Source organism: Thamnophis sirtalis, unplaced genomic scaffold (assembly GCF_051295495.1).
Source record: "Thamnophis sirtalis isolate CommonGarterSnake01/CBP01778 unplaced genomic scaffold, rThaSir2_p1.2 scaffold_15, whole genome shotgun sequence".
In the NCBI taxonomy this organism is placed as follows: Eukaryota; Metazoa; Chordata; class Lepidosauria; order Squamata; family Natricidae; genus Thamnophis; species Thamnophis sirtalis.
The window spans coordinates 20,247,105-20,261,182 of record NW_028261395.1 but is presented as its reverse complement, the minus strand read 5'-3'; the positions used below and the strand labels follow the sequence as shown (position 1 = coordinate 20,261,182).

General features: G+C 42.1%; 1 protein-coding gene across 1 annotated transcript in view; it reads left to right on the top strand.

Moving 5' to 3' along the window:
• BICC1 (BicC family RNA binding protein 1) overlaps positions 1 to 14,078 on the top strand; it is a 121,660-nt gene that overhangs the window by 93,359 nt on the left and 14,223 nt on the right. Inside the window, exons 9-14 of the mRNA XM_087702626.1 lie at positions 3,707 to 3,838; positions 6,726 to 6,912; positions 8,246 to 8,404; positions 9,732 to 9,931; positions 11,380 to 11,521; positions 13,118 to 13,274. Coding sequence (XP_087558752.1) covers positions 3,707 to 3,838; positions 6,726 to 6,912; positions 8,246 to 8,404; positions 9,732 to 9,931; positions 11,380 to 11,521; positions 13,118 to 13,274 — 977 coding nt within the window. The remainder of the gene's footprint in view (positions 1 to 3,706; positions 3,839 to 6,725; positions 6,913 to 8,245; positions 8,405 to 9,731; positions 9,932 to 11,379; positions 11,522 to 13,117; positions 13,275 to 14,078) is intronic.

Sequence of the window (14,078 nt, the reverse complement as noted above, 5' to 3'; positions counted from 1 at the left end):
TAGGATCACATGACCCTGGGACACTGCAACTATCATAAATGCGAGTCAGTTGCCAAGTGTCTGAATTTTGATCACATTACCATGGGAATGATGCAGCTGTCATATCTGAAAAGCAGTCATAAGTCAATTTTTTTCAGGGCTGTTGTAATTTTGAATGGTCACTAAATGAACTGTTGTAAGTCGAGGACTACCTGTACCAGTCATTGGGCAACCTCTTTTATGGAAAAAAAATTACAGAGGAAGTCTTGTTTGGCTGAAACTCTTTTACTCACATCACAAATTACTGTATATTCCCCTCCCTCTCCCCCTTGGCAAATTGAGTAGGAATCAGGCTCAAGAGTTCAAACCCAGATTTGTCACCTCAGTGTGTACTAGTTCTTAGCTACCTGTTCTGACCTAAGCTTCATAAAATCACGAAGCAGACTCCATGTCCTATTATTCAGATAATGTGAATTCCTCTCATTCACATCCAGCAAAATCCCAGCAAACAGTCTTTCAAAGGTGAATTTACAACCACAGACCTTATCAGGCTTGGAGAGCTGCCAGGCCGATATCTTCCAAATGCAATGCTGTACAAGAAAATACTTGCAAGGAGTCTCTGAGAGTCACGAATTAGTCTTCACACTAATTAATCGAACGAATTGTCTCCTGCAAACTCCACTCCCCTTTTGCTCCTCTTTCTTCCCTATGGGAGGAGCCACTCACCGTCCACCTGTGCCTTTAATCCCGAATTGGCCCTTGTTCCTTAACTGTTCCCTTCTCCTGGCAGTTCTGTGCACATCGGGAACAGGCTCCAGCTGTTCTTCTGCCACACTGATCTCCGACTCCGAAGGCAGCTGATAACTGTCAAATGGCCCTGGCCCCAACTCTGCTTCTGATTCAGAGCCCTCATCAGAGCCTTCTCCAGATTCCAGGACTGGCCTAGGTTCCTCCCCACTGTCTGAATATTCCACCAGCTCCCCTGGCAAGCCACAACAAATAGCCTGTTAGTGTTAAAACTTAACCTAGTTTTCCATGGTTTAGGAAAATGTGATCACGTAGGAGTCCCATTATAGGATTCTGTGTCCCCCTCTGAATTCAAAGGCATTGAACCTGCTTCTCTGGTGAGGCAGATATTTAAATTATCCATCTCAAGAATGGTTATTCAGTTAACTGGTATGATTTTCTAAAGCCAGCAGAAGGCAAGATAAGCAACGGAAGAGGAAGAGTCTGGTCAGCCATTTTTCTAAAATAGTACAGGACCGTGATGGCGAATCTATGGTACGCATGCCAGAGGTGGCACGCAGAGCCCTCTCTGTGGGCATGCATGCCATCGCCAGCTGGTCTTCTGGTTTCCAATTGTTGGAAGAAAGGTCCTTCTGGGTTTGGCTCCAAGTGGGGAAAAAGACACTGGAGACATGGAGGCTGCTTGGAAAGATGGTTTTAATGGTGGACAGAACCACATGGCTTGAGTCCTGAACAGAAAAGGTGATCATATGCTTCAGTGTTGGTGGAGAAGGGAAGGGAAAAGGGGAGGAAGAGAAATGAGTCCCTGGTTTTATGCCCTCTCTGGCCTTTGATCTTGAGCTTGCATTCTGATTGGTTGTCAGACTCCCATGGGGCCATGCAGGGGCAACTCTCTAGGCTGCGTTTTGAATCCAGGTTTGGTTGAGTTCTCAGATGCCATGTGGTGTGTTGGGTAAAGGGCCAGTATTATCATGCCTTAATTCCATCACTCTGGAGCTGAAGGGGAGAACTCTTTATGTAAAGTGGACTAGCTCAGGGTTTAATGGCTCATTGACAAAGTGAGCAGGAAGCTACAGGGAGCTATTCTGTCTTTTAAAACATGTTTCTTTCTTTTCACATCCAGAGAAATATTCTGCCTTTTCAATATTTCCTAGGATATTTCATTTTTCTGGGAGAGGGCTGGGTAATAACTTCCTACACAGTGTGCACATACACACTGGCCAGCTGGTCTTCACGAGCACTGGAGCACTGGAAAACATCATGAGAACAGTCTGAAAAATTGCCAAAAGTAGCCAAAAAACCAGGCAGTTTTTCAGGCTGTTTCCTGGGCCTTTTTCAGGCCGTTTTCAAGCTGTTTTCCAGGGTTTTTGGGGGGCTGTGTTCATGCCATTTTTCGGGCTGTTTTCAGCCCATTTTGTGGACTGTTTTTCAGGCCTTTTTGCCCCCCAAATGACCTGAAAACTGCCCAAAACCCAGCTAAAACTGGCCAAAATACAGGCATGTATATGCCAGCCAGCTGGTCTTTGGGTTTCCGGCACTCGGGCACATGCCCAGGAATGCACACGTGTTCCGGTTTGGGCACTCAGTACAGAAAAGGTTTGTCATCACTGGTATAGGATCTCCTGCTTGGGCAGGGGCTTGGACAAGGAGACCTCCAAGGTCCATTCCAGCTCTATTATTCTGTTATTTGAAAACTCTTGGGCACAACAGTGAGATCTGACTGAATCCAGTCCAGAATTTCCTTGAAGTCTGAAGTTGTCTTGTGGGTTTTTGGAATTTGAGACTTGGAAAGATGATGTTGAATGTTGAAATCCCATAATCCAAAGAGAGTAGCCACAGGTGTGCTAGATAGGGTCACATAAACCTGTGGTCTGAGCATGCCTTGGATAGTCACTAACACAGCCATTGTTTCTTTCAATGCAGCAAGGGAGCACATGAGATGGTAAGATCTGGTTCTCTTTATTTATTCTGTAGCATTTTAATATTCAAACCTAGCACATGCCGTTCCACATTTAAGCTGTACCAAACTGGAGCATATCCAGAGGAATTCCTTATAGAGTGAAAGATGCCAAGAAGAACATGAGCATCAACAGAAAGAGTTGGATGTAGACTAGAAGATCTCCAAGGTCCCTTCCAACTCTCCTATTCTGTTAAAAGGTTGAGACTAAAGGGCAAGGTAGAGAACATCCACTTTAAAATTTTTGAACAATTCTCAAGTTGAATTAGAACGGTTCTTGATTGGTCCAGAACTGAATTGAAAAGATACAAATTGCAAATTTATGGACAGTGTCGTTTTGATTGTTGAAAAATATAACATTTTCCCTCTCATCAGGTACAAAGGGCTAGATTCACTACACATTTTTGTTTTTGTGTGTTTTGTGTGCATATTTCTGTTTCCAGTGCCAAATTGTCTTATCTTTCTGGCTCTCACATATTCATTACTGGATTTTTCCATGTCTTGCAAGTTGACCGGACAGTCTACTGCATGCTCATAATAAGCTTGCATGTGAACAATTAGCTCATAAGGATTTGTGTATGTAGCTATTGCTGAAAGGATCACACAATTTATTCTCAATATATCTGCATGATTCTTGGTTTCAAAGGGGCTCTTTAAAAGTTATAGTTAACCCTCCATTCCCAAACTGGTGTGTGTGTGTGTTTCATCTAGGCAGAAACTGAACTTGTAAGTTTTTGGTTGCGTAGTAGATTCCATCCTGATGTCACCAGTCATTGTGCGTCTCCCATATTCTCGAATTGCTGAGAATTCAATCAGTGAAACATCCTGAGAAAACTATTATTGTCAGTATGGAAATGTCAAACAACTGTCATTTCTGGAAACCTCTTTTTTAGAAAGACCATGTGAGTAAAATGTAGGAGAATGGTGGGAATGGTGAACAGGAGATTGCTGCTCAGCTGTGTGCTGCACAAAACATGAAGGGCTTCCTAAACTTTATATTGGATTCTGCATTTAATCTTCCAGGGCTGCCTTCCTCTTGTGCTGATGTTCGATATGAAGGAAGAAATTGACGTAGAACCACATTTTATTACCCAGCTGATGGAGCAGCTAGATGTCTTCATCAGTATTAAACCAAAGCCAAAGCAGACGAGTAAGGTGAGTAGAACGGACTCTAGTCTTTCCTGGAGAAGGCTATATTTAGCTTTTAACTATCCTGCTTGAAAATTAAGCCAGCCCCCTACTGATCATCACGGGGGGGGGGGGGAGGATAGTTCAGCGTTTAAAGACGCTGAGCTTGTCAGCTGGAAAGAGTCCAAGACCAGAGCAATATGCAACGGAGTGAGCTCCCATTTCTGCCCCAGCTCCTGGCCACCTAGCAGTTCGATAGCATGCAAATGTAGTGTTCTGACCTTAAAAAGCATGAAGCAGAGTCTTGGTCCCGGCAAAACGCAGGGCAAGGCAACACTTGGCACAGAGTCTCTTATAGTCACAAACCGAACTTTCCACTCTTGAAACGACTGAAGGAATCAATTGTTCCCTGCAAAAGCTCACTCCCCTTTCACTACTCTTTTGTTTCCTGTGAGGGGAATCTCCTCCAAGGTGTGGCTTTACTCTTAAGTCGACCCTGCTTCTTTCTTAGTTGTTCTTGTCTTCTGGCAGCTCTGCGCATGTGCACACTGGGAACAGGCTCCAGCTGTTCTTCTGCTTCACTGCTGTCTAGCTCCCTCTCTGCCTCCGATGTAGAGCTCTCGTCTGAGCTTTCCTCAGCCCCCAGGCCTGGCCCATATTCCTCCCCAACCTCCTCAATGTCCAACTCTGCTACCAGCTCTGCTGGCCGCTGTTGGGCCACAACATGAAGGTAGATAAATAGGTACCACTTCAGTGGGAAAGTAGGAGCTTTCTGCACACCTTGGCATATAGTCCTGCTGGCCACAGGACCACAGAAATGTCTTCAGAGAATGGCTGGCTACCTTGACTAAGAAACGGAGATGAACACTGCCCCCTTGTGTTGGACACAACTGAACAGAGGAAAACTTTACCTTTTCCTACCTTCTGGTTATTGTAATAATAGAGTTATTATCATGAGAATTTGTTTTTAGACTGATCTGTTATGAATCCAGAATTGTTTAATATTTAGGTTGAATAAGAAAGTGGAGAGTGTACAGTCCTGTCCCACTTTGTTTCCACTCTGGAGTCAGCTTGTTTCACTGTGTGCCATGCAGACTTGTGGCTTGTTCTTCTTTGTGTAGTTTTATATGTAGATAAAGGAGGGACACAGTGGCTCAGTGGCTAAGACGCTGAGCTTGTCGATTGAAAGGTGGGTGCAGCAGTTCGAATCCCTAGAGCCGCGTAACGGAGTGAGCTCCCATTATTTCTCCCAGCTTCTGCCAACCTAGCAGTTCGAAAGCATGTAAAAATGCAAGTAGAAAAATAAGGACCACCTTTGGTGGGAACGTAACAGCGTTCCGTGCACCTTTGGCGTTTAATCATGCCGAGCACATGATCATGGAGACGTCTTTGGACAGCTCTGGCTCTTTGGCTTTGAAATGGAGATGAGCACTGCCCCCTAGAGTTGGGAACAACTAGCACATATATTCAAGGGGAACCTTTACCTTTATATGAAAATAATGAGATATTCTATGATTCCCATTTTCCTAAGGATCCTTGAGAGTTTAACATGATTGACACTTATCAAAGACCTTTCTATTGTCAGTGAAGCACGTATTGACTTATTTTGGATATTGTTTGATTTTCTAAATAGGTCAGCACACATCAGCAATAATATCTCTTGTTCCTTGGCCTTTCCTAAAACCATCTTTAACATCTGGGCTCTAATTTGTGTTGGATGATCCTAATAATTATTTCACTGTCATGTGAAATTAAGTATATTGTGTAATAACTTGCACACTGTTAAGTTTTCTTTCTTTGGTCTTGGTGTCTGTGTTATTTAACAGAAACAAGCACATCGAGTTACCACAGGGTAATAGCTAACGTAAATAAAAAAAGATCTTTATTAATTAGTAAATGTCATCTTTGAAATGACTTCATCCGATTATATTTTTAATATCAAGTTAATTCCTACAAAAGTACAAGAAAGTTTGTCTTCAATGTTGGTCTGAAGCTTCCAAGAAAAACAAGGATGTCGGCAGTCTTTCACTATTATGTAATTTTAAAGCTCAGAGAAACACAAGCAAGGAAAAAAATCTGACCAGATGTTTTTTTTCAAAGCTCTTCACAGCCCTGATCTTCTTAGGCAGATGCACACAACAAGGGAAGATTCTCCTTTGACAACTTGACAAGATGCAAATAACAACCCAAGAGGCAGATAAATAAATAAAACAGCCATTGTTTTGCCACCAAGATGAATCAAACCAGTTCTTGTTCTGGGTCAAAACATGCTTTTTCATTGTCACAATTATTGTGGTGACTTGTTTGTGAAGGAAAGTTGGCGTAAAATTAAATGTAGGGCATCTCAGAGCTCTAGAAAATGAGAAATCCAGTTTCTCTAGACCTGTATGTTGAGGGGAAAAAATGTTATGATCTGATATTTTTTATTTGACATGGAAAGCACTGTGATGTAATAAATTAGCAAACTCTCCATAATTTCCCACAATGTTCTAAACAAGGTCAGGAATCTGAGCTTAGATTTTGGCTGCCCAGAGCAGAGATAAACTACATTTAAATCAAGGACTGGGTATTGTTGGGTGATGTGATTCTACACAATGTTGAAATGTTGAATGGACCTTTTACACAAAACCTCATTTATTTCATCATCTGAAATATTATAGAACAGGGATATTGTTTCAGTGGCTGTATATTGTAGCCAAGAATCCCAACCAAAATGCACCCTACCATTCCAGATTTTTTTTTGTATAAATCAAAGTATGTAGTTTAGGAGCCACAACTACTTTCTCTCTGTCTTGCTACTAGGAGGAGCTTTCTTCAGGAGAGGATTTGTAAACAAGACTTGTGACTCTTGCCAGTTGTCTGGAATTGTTTGAATTGTTGTCAGAAACTCATACTCTGTGTTTTCTTTTTGCAGTCTGTGATTGTGAAGAGCGTTGAGCGAAATGCCTTAAATATGTACGAAGCACGGAAATGTCTCCTGGGTCTGGAAAGCAACGGCATTGCCGTAGCAACACACCCCTCCCCCATCTCTTGCCCAGTTGGCCTTCCTTGCCCTGGCTTGGACATCTTGACCTCAGCTGGCCTTGGACTAACTGGACTTGGTATAATCTACAACCTAATATTTTCAAACCTCTTCAGTATGGGTTTTCAAGGTTTAAGGCAGGGGTTTCCAACCTTGGCCACTGGATGTCCAGACCTGTGGACTTCAACGCCCTGAATGTCAGGCCTGCAGCGATCTTTTCTTTTGGATCTTTGGCCCACCCCACTTTCTATTACTCTACTATGCATTTTCTATTGTGGGAAAATGGGAGGGAGGATTGTACGGAGTTAGATGCTATGTAGCCATAACAAAATTCTTTCCAGAAAGCCAAGGTCATCCTTTGTCTCTGCACCTCTGCACCTGACTGGAATTGGATGGGTGGAACTGCCAGCATAGCAGTGGGAGATTGAACCTTGTGATGGACCTGTGGGTGTGGGGGCAAGATCTTGAACTTTCAACTGGGTGGGGAAAATCTGGAAGCTTTCAAATTCGGATTTTCCCAGATGTGCCAACATGGTTCTCTTAATAAATTGGAACTTTGAGCAATCCTTTGCCATGGACTCTGATTTACTTTTGGATGCTATTTGGCACCCTGACACTGAGTTGAATTCATGGCTGGTTGGGGAATTCTGGGATTTGACGTCCACAGATCTTAAAATGGCCAAGATTGGACATCCCTGGTTTACGGATTTATTTTAAAAAGTAGGCTGAACAATAGCTTCAACATGTACGTTTATGTTGATATGTGTGTGTGTGTTTTCTTTCTTGTACTTAAGAAAAAACAATAATGGAAGGAAAACATCTGTTTAACTGATATGGGGAAATGGAAGAATTGGAGAAATGTTTGGAAATGTGACATAGGGATTTGTGGAGGTAGTCAGCAGTGAAGGAAGAATTGCAGTCATAGATGTGAAGGTGTAGTTGAGTTAAGTGTCCATGGGCTATCTAGGTAAACTATTGGCTGCACTTCTTTGAAGAACAAAACAGAAGGTCATTTCTTGTGGCAAAATTTCTTTAAATTTTCCTCGAAGACATTTTGCTTCTCATCTAAGAAGCTTTTTTAGTTCAGAACTGAAGAAGCTTCTTGGATGAGAAGTGAAACGTCTTCAAGGAAAAACAAAGAAAGTCCAGTTGCCTCTTAAAAAAACACCTTTCGGACAAGCATGGTCCAGATGGCTGAGAATCTCTATAGACGTTCCATTTTTTGTTAGGAGCAACATCCAAGGAGAGAAGTAGGCATCTTGCCCACCTAGGGAGGGTCTTGAGGGTCTTGAGAGTTTTCATCATCCAATAGAAGAGTAAAATAACTCATTCAGTTTTGCGTTGGTCTTTAAAATCATTGGTTGTGCATCCACAGGGGTGTAAAATCTCTTTTACTTGTTTTTTTTTAATAGGTCTTTTGGGTCCAACCACTTTATCTGTCAACACATCCACATCTCCAAACTCCCTCCTAAATGCTCTCAATAGTTCGGTTAGTCCTTTGCAGAGTCCAAGTTCAAACACGCCAAGTTCAACTTTCTGGGCTTCCTCAATCGCTAATACAAGCACTACAGGTTGGTATTTTGGGTTTAAATTGGAGACATTTCAGATAGAGCAATCTAGCATCCCCCCTAAGCATGCACAACAGGAAATGATGCTCCTATTTCAAGAAGCCATCATTGTAAGATGGGATCATCGGAGTCCTTGGGACTTCCAGATGGGCATAGAGTGTGCCTGCTCATTTCATTGTGGTTTGTGCTTTGCATCCAGAAGACCCTAGCTTAGTCCTTGGCATTTCAAGGACCTTGTGAAACAAAATCTGTCCTAGGGAGATAAAGGTACTCAGATCCTATTCTATGAAATCTTGCTCTGCTGAATTGCAAATCAACTACACATAATCCTCCTCATTGATGACTTAATCCCTAACAGCCAACCCCGCCCCATCCCTTGCCCCACCTGCCACCCCCCAAATTGGACCCCAGTGTAAAACACACATCTTATCGGGCACTGACAGCTCCGTTGCATCTCTCAGCCAGTCTGTGCAGGGAAACACTTTACACTGTAAAGAAAAACTTCTCGCGAATTTGAGAAGTTGTTAATTGCTCACCCTTGTGAAATCAACTAGAGATAATCCTCCTCTTACAACTAGTTATTGACGACTTAATCATTAGTGGCCCGCCCTGCCCCATCCCCTGCCCCATCCCCTGCCCCACCTGCCACCCCACAAATTGCACCCATAAGACATGCATCTTACTGGCAGCTCTGTCGCGTTGCAAAAAAATCTTGTTGCGGGTTTGAGAAGTTTGAACTTGGTGTTTCCCTGGACACAACGGCGAGGAATGCGACGGAGCTGAAAAGGTAAGATGTGCATCTCGCTTCTCTCCCGCCCCACCTGGCAACTGCCAGAAGTGCCAGAAAATAATAAGCCCCCCGTCCCTGATAGTAAGGCCAATAATATGGGAGTGAAAAGAAAATACGATCCTATCTTATTTTTGAGGAAACACGGTATAAGCTTCTGCATCTCTTTGCAAGCCAATTGACTTTCCTCACCCCTGGCGACCCTTGCAACGTCTCCCATAATCAAGTGATCAAAATTCAGGTGCTTGGCAACTGGGTTGTATTTATGACGGTTGCAGGGTCATAAGATCAGCATTTGTGGCCTTCCCAGCCTGCTTAACAAAGTCAGTGAGAAAAGCTAGATTTGCTTAATGACTGAGGGATTCAGTTAACTGCACTCAAAATGGTTGTAAAATCAAGTGTGACTCATGTAATGACTACTTCGCTTAGTGACAGAAGTTCCCAATAGTGGTCGTAGGCTGAGGACTCCCTGTATCTGTTTAGGACTTTAGACATCTTCAATCTCGGCAGAAATAAGGCAGAACCTATGACATTTTCTTCCAGGTTTCTCTGCTATTCCTCACCTGATGATGCCGCCTACTGCACAAGCCACATTAACCAGTATCCTGTTGTCGGGAGTGCCCAACTACAGTCAAAGCACACCGTCTCCCCCTCCTGGCTTAACACCTGTTGATATTCATGTGAATGGCATGCAAGTAGAGAACAAGAAAAATGCAACCTCATCATTAAATGGTCATGTAAAGGTAAAAAAATAACCTGAGGGTATAAGTCTAGCATATTTATGAGAGAGTACATTTCAACTAACTAAGCAGAATTTCTTTCCTGCACGTTCTGTGTAATAGCAATAGAAATAGCACTTATATACTGCTTCATAGTTCTTTTACAGCAATCTCTACGCACTTTAGAGAGTCAGGATCTTGCCCCCAACAATCTGGGTTCCCATTTTATCGACCTTGGAGGTATGGAAGGCTGAGTCAACCTTGAGCCAGTCAGGATCAAACTCCTGGCAGTGGGCAAAGTTAACCTGCAATGCTGCAATACTGCACTCTAACCACTGTGCCACCACAGCTCAGATTATATCAATCTGGAAAAAAATAGAGCTTATTTTTAACTGAGTTTAAATTCTATTGCACTTTACTCAGCAACCACACAACAAAAGTTACTGCTACTTTTAGTAGGATGTTACTTTTTCAGTGGAAAGTTTTTTCAGGATATGTTTTTGTTAGAGGTTTGTCATATCATAAAATATAAATTAGTATAAAATTAGAAATTCTGGCTTCTGATGGTGGGATGGTGTGAAAACAATTATGTTATTTCATTATTGTAGCTTTCTTGCATCATCATAGAAAGTTGTAGAAAATGGTTTCCAGCCATAATTAAAATTGGCATCCTGAAATTTCATCTTTCAACAGTACCAAACCTAACGCCAACAGGTTGAATAAGGAATGATTCAATGAAGCTTATAAGATCCATATCTAAAACCCTAAACATGGTTTCAAGTAGATGGTTTGACGTGATGTAAACCTAGGGGAGCGATCCTACTCAGAGGCAGCCAGGAGGCCAAGTGATGTTGTGCCCAAAGCTTCTCTAAATGCTCTCCTTCTATTAAAGATTATTGTTCACATAATAATGGAAAAATAAGGGAGAGAAAGGGGTACAGAAAAAAGTGTAGGGTAGAAGGGAAAAAGAAAAGCATTGACTTCTGATTCCTTTTGGCGCAATAGAACAAAGTTGAAAACTGAAAACTGAAAACTTAACTTTGTACTTAAAAAAAATCATTTTTCAAGATTCAGTTCATCTGTCCCTGTCTAGATAACAAAGTGGGTATGACTCGGTTGCCAAGTCAGTGGGTGAGAGTCTCAATGGTTACTATAAAAACCCCAGCGGCACAGTTGATGGGTGGGGGTCATAGAGATCAAATGCCCCCCCCCCCCGGATGAGTTTCCAATGTATATGTTTAAATCTGATGATTTGGTTCTATGAGAAAATGGGAAATGCCTTATTTTTTTTAAAGAAAAATATTGATCCTGAGTATCCACAGACAGGTGAAGTGGGAGTAAAATTATTAGATCACCTCATATATATTTTTTGCATGGAAAAGAGATATTAAGTAATTAAGGAGAGTCATTCATGGGCTTTCTTTTGTCAAAGTTTAAGATGATTAAACATGTTGTTAAACATACTGTTCCAGACCTCAGCTATGAAGTATCCTGCATTCTCTGCCACAGCTCTCGGTGAAAATGTATTAAGTGCAAACCACAGCGAACCTTCTCGGACGATTGGTAGCCATAATGCCTCTGAACAAGTGACGGCCAAGACAAACCCTGGCGAAGGTATAACCAAAACTACCATGGTGTGCTCTGAAGTTGTGTCCTCTCCCCACTATAGGAAGACAGGGCAGCCAGAGGTGGTATTCAGCCATTTCGGACCACTTTGAGCGAACCGGTAGCGGAGATCACGGGTAGACCTGCCCACCCATCTCAGCAGTATGATGTCCTATTTAGCCATGTTTTTGAGGCTGGCCTCGTGTGCAGAAGGTCCATGCGTGGACGAAGCAAGTGTGCACATGTGGAACAAACCGGTGGTAAAAATAAGTGAAACCTACCACTGAGTGCAACTTCTTGGGCTAAAGGACTCGTCTTAAGGGTGGTGGGAAGACCAGCTGATTATTTCTGTTCTAAAAATAAAAAATGTGTCCCAAACCATAATAGCAATAGCACTTAGACTTATATACCGCTCACAGTGCTTTTGCAGCCCTCTCTAAGCAGTTTAGAGAGTCAGCATATCGCCCCCAACAATCTGGGTTCTCATTTTACCCACCTCGGAAGGATGGAAGGCTGAACCCACCAGCCTGGTGAGATTTGATCTGCCAAACTGCAGCAGCAGTCAGCTGAAGTAGCCTGCAGTACTGCACTCTAACCACTGCGCCACCTCGGAAGCCTATGCATTTTGATTAAAAGTTTGCTCAAGATCGAATGATCAAAACATTCCTAAAATACCTATTTCTGGGTATGGTCCAAAAGAATTTCTTGGTGGTTTGGTTCAGAATAACAAGCCATAACAGGCTAATATAAATATGATATTTGGGTTTAAAAGTGCTTCATTCTTTAAGGGGGCTTTGTTCCAGTGGTGGTTTCCGGATCCCATTGCAACTGGTACGGGTGCAATGCGGCCCGGCGTCCTCCACACAAGTGCACGTGTGCACACACACGTGCAGCGTATGCATGCGTCTTACCTTCCAGTGACGCCTCCACAAGCCTCCGCAATGCTCCAGCTGCTCAGCGGAGCATCGCGCAGGCGCTGTATGCGCCATGCACTTGTGCGGAAGCGCTGAAGGCTTTAAAGGTCAGGTAAGGAGCTCAGATGGGCCCTCCGGAGCACTGTACTGGAACAGTACCTGGTGCTCTGGGCAGGTTTATATATATATATAACTAACTATAACTAACTATATAACTAACTATATATAACTATATAACTAACTAACTAACTAACTAACTAACTAACTAACTAACTAACTAACTAACTATATATATATATATATATATATATATATATATATATATATATATATATATATATATATACACACACACACACACACACACACACACACACACACATAGTTATATAGTTTTTTATATATATTATAATTTCTTATTTCTATTTCAATTCTAACGTTTATTCATGTCACCATTGTATTTAAAAATGTTTCTTTTCTATCCTCCATCTTTCACCTGCTTTGTTACTCATATTTCCCTTAGTTAACTCTTCACATCTGTATATATTAAAGTTTCATCCTTCATTCTTTCATTGTTCAGTGTTTCAATAAACAATTCTAGTATCAATCACAATGTTGTTTAATCATATAGGGCAGATCTGTTCATATTCCTTCACCCAATCCATGTAATTCTGTTCTTGTTTCTTTGCAGGTTGCAATGATGCTTTTGTAGAAGTGGGCATGCCCCGGAGTCCTTCGCACTCCGCTAATGCCAACGATCTCAAGCAGATGATGAGCGCCTCGAAGCAATCCTGCACAAAGAGGCAGGCGGTGGAATTACTGCAAGGCACCAAAAATTCTCATTTACAGTACGTAATGTTTATAAAGATAAGGTTGTGCAAAGGGTAGAGATGTTTAACATGTTTTCTGTGGGGTTGTTGTGTTAATAAAACACACTATTCATGACACATCCCTGGAGGGAGTTTCTTATGCGACACGCACAGTGAAAAAGCCATGATCTTTTATGACCGCTTGATGGTTTTTATTTGGTTCATGTGCTTTCCCCCTCAAAATTATATTAGTAAAGATAAAGGTTCCCCTTGCACATATGTGCCAGTCGTTCCCAATTCTAGGGGGTGGTGCTCATCTCCGTTTCAAAGCCAAAGAGCCAGCACTGTCCAAAGACGTTTCCGTGGTCATGTGGCCGACATGACTAAACACCGAAGACGCACGGAACGCTGTTACTTTCCCACCAAAGGTGGTTCCAATTTTCTACTTGCATTTTTACATGCATTCGACGGCTAAGTTAGCAGAAGCTGGGACAAGTAACGGGAACTCACTCCATTATGCGGTGCTAGGGATTCGAACCACAACTACCGATCTTCTGATCGACAACTCAGCGTCTTAGCCACTGACCCACCATGTCCCTTTTCAAAATTATATTACTCGTGCAGTATTAATATAATATTACCCTTTCATCAATCTTAACAGTCCCAACATTGTAAATATGGTTTTTGCTAGGCTGTGAGAGTAATACTGGCAAAGACCTATGTGTTGAGACATCATCATTTTTTATTTATCATTAATCTCTTAGCTATTGCTCTTCTGAGAAAATTAGTGGCATATTTCAGTCCAGGATTAAGTTATTTGTAAGCATCTTTATTTTTCTTTCC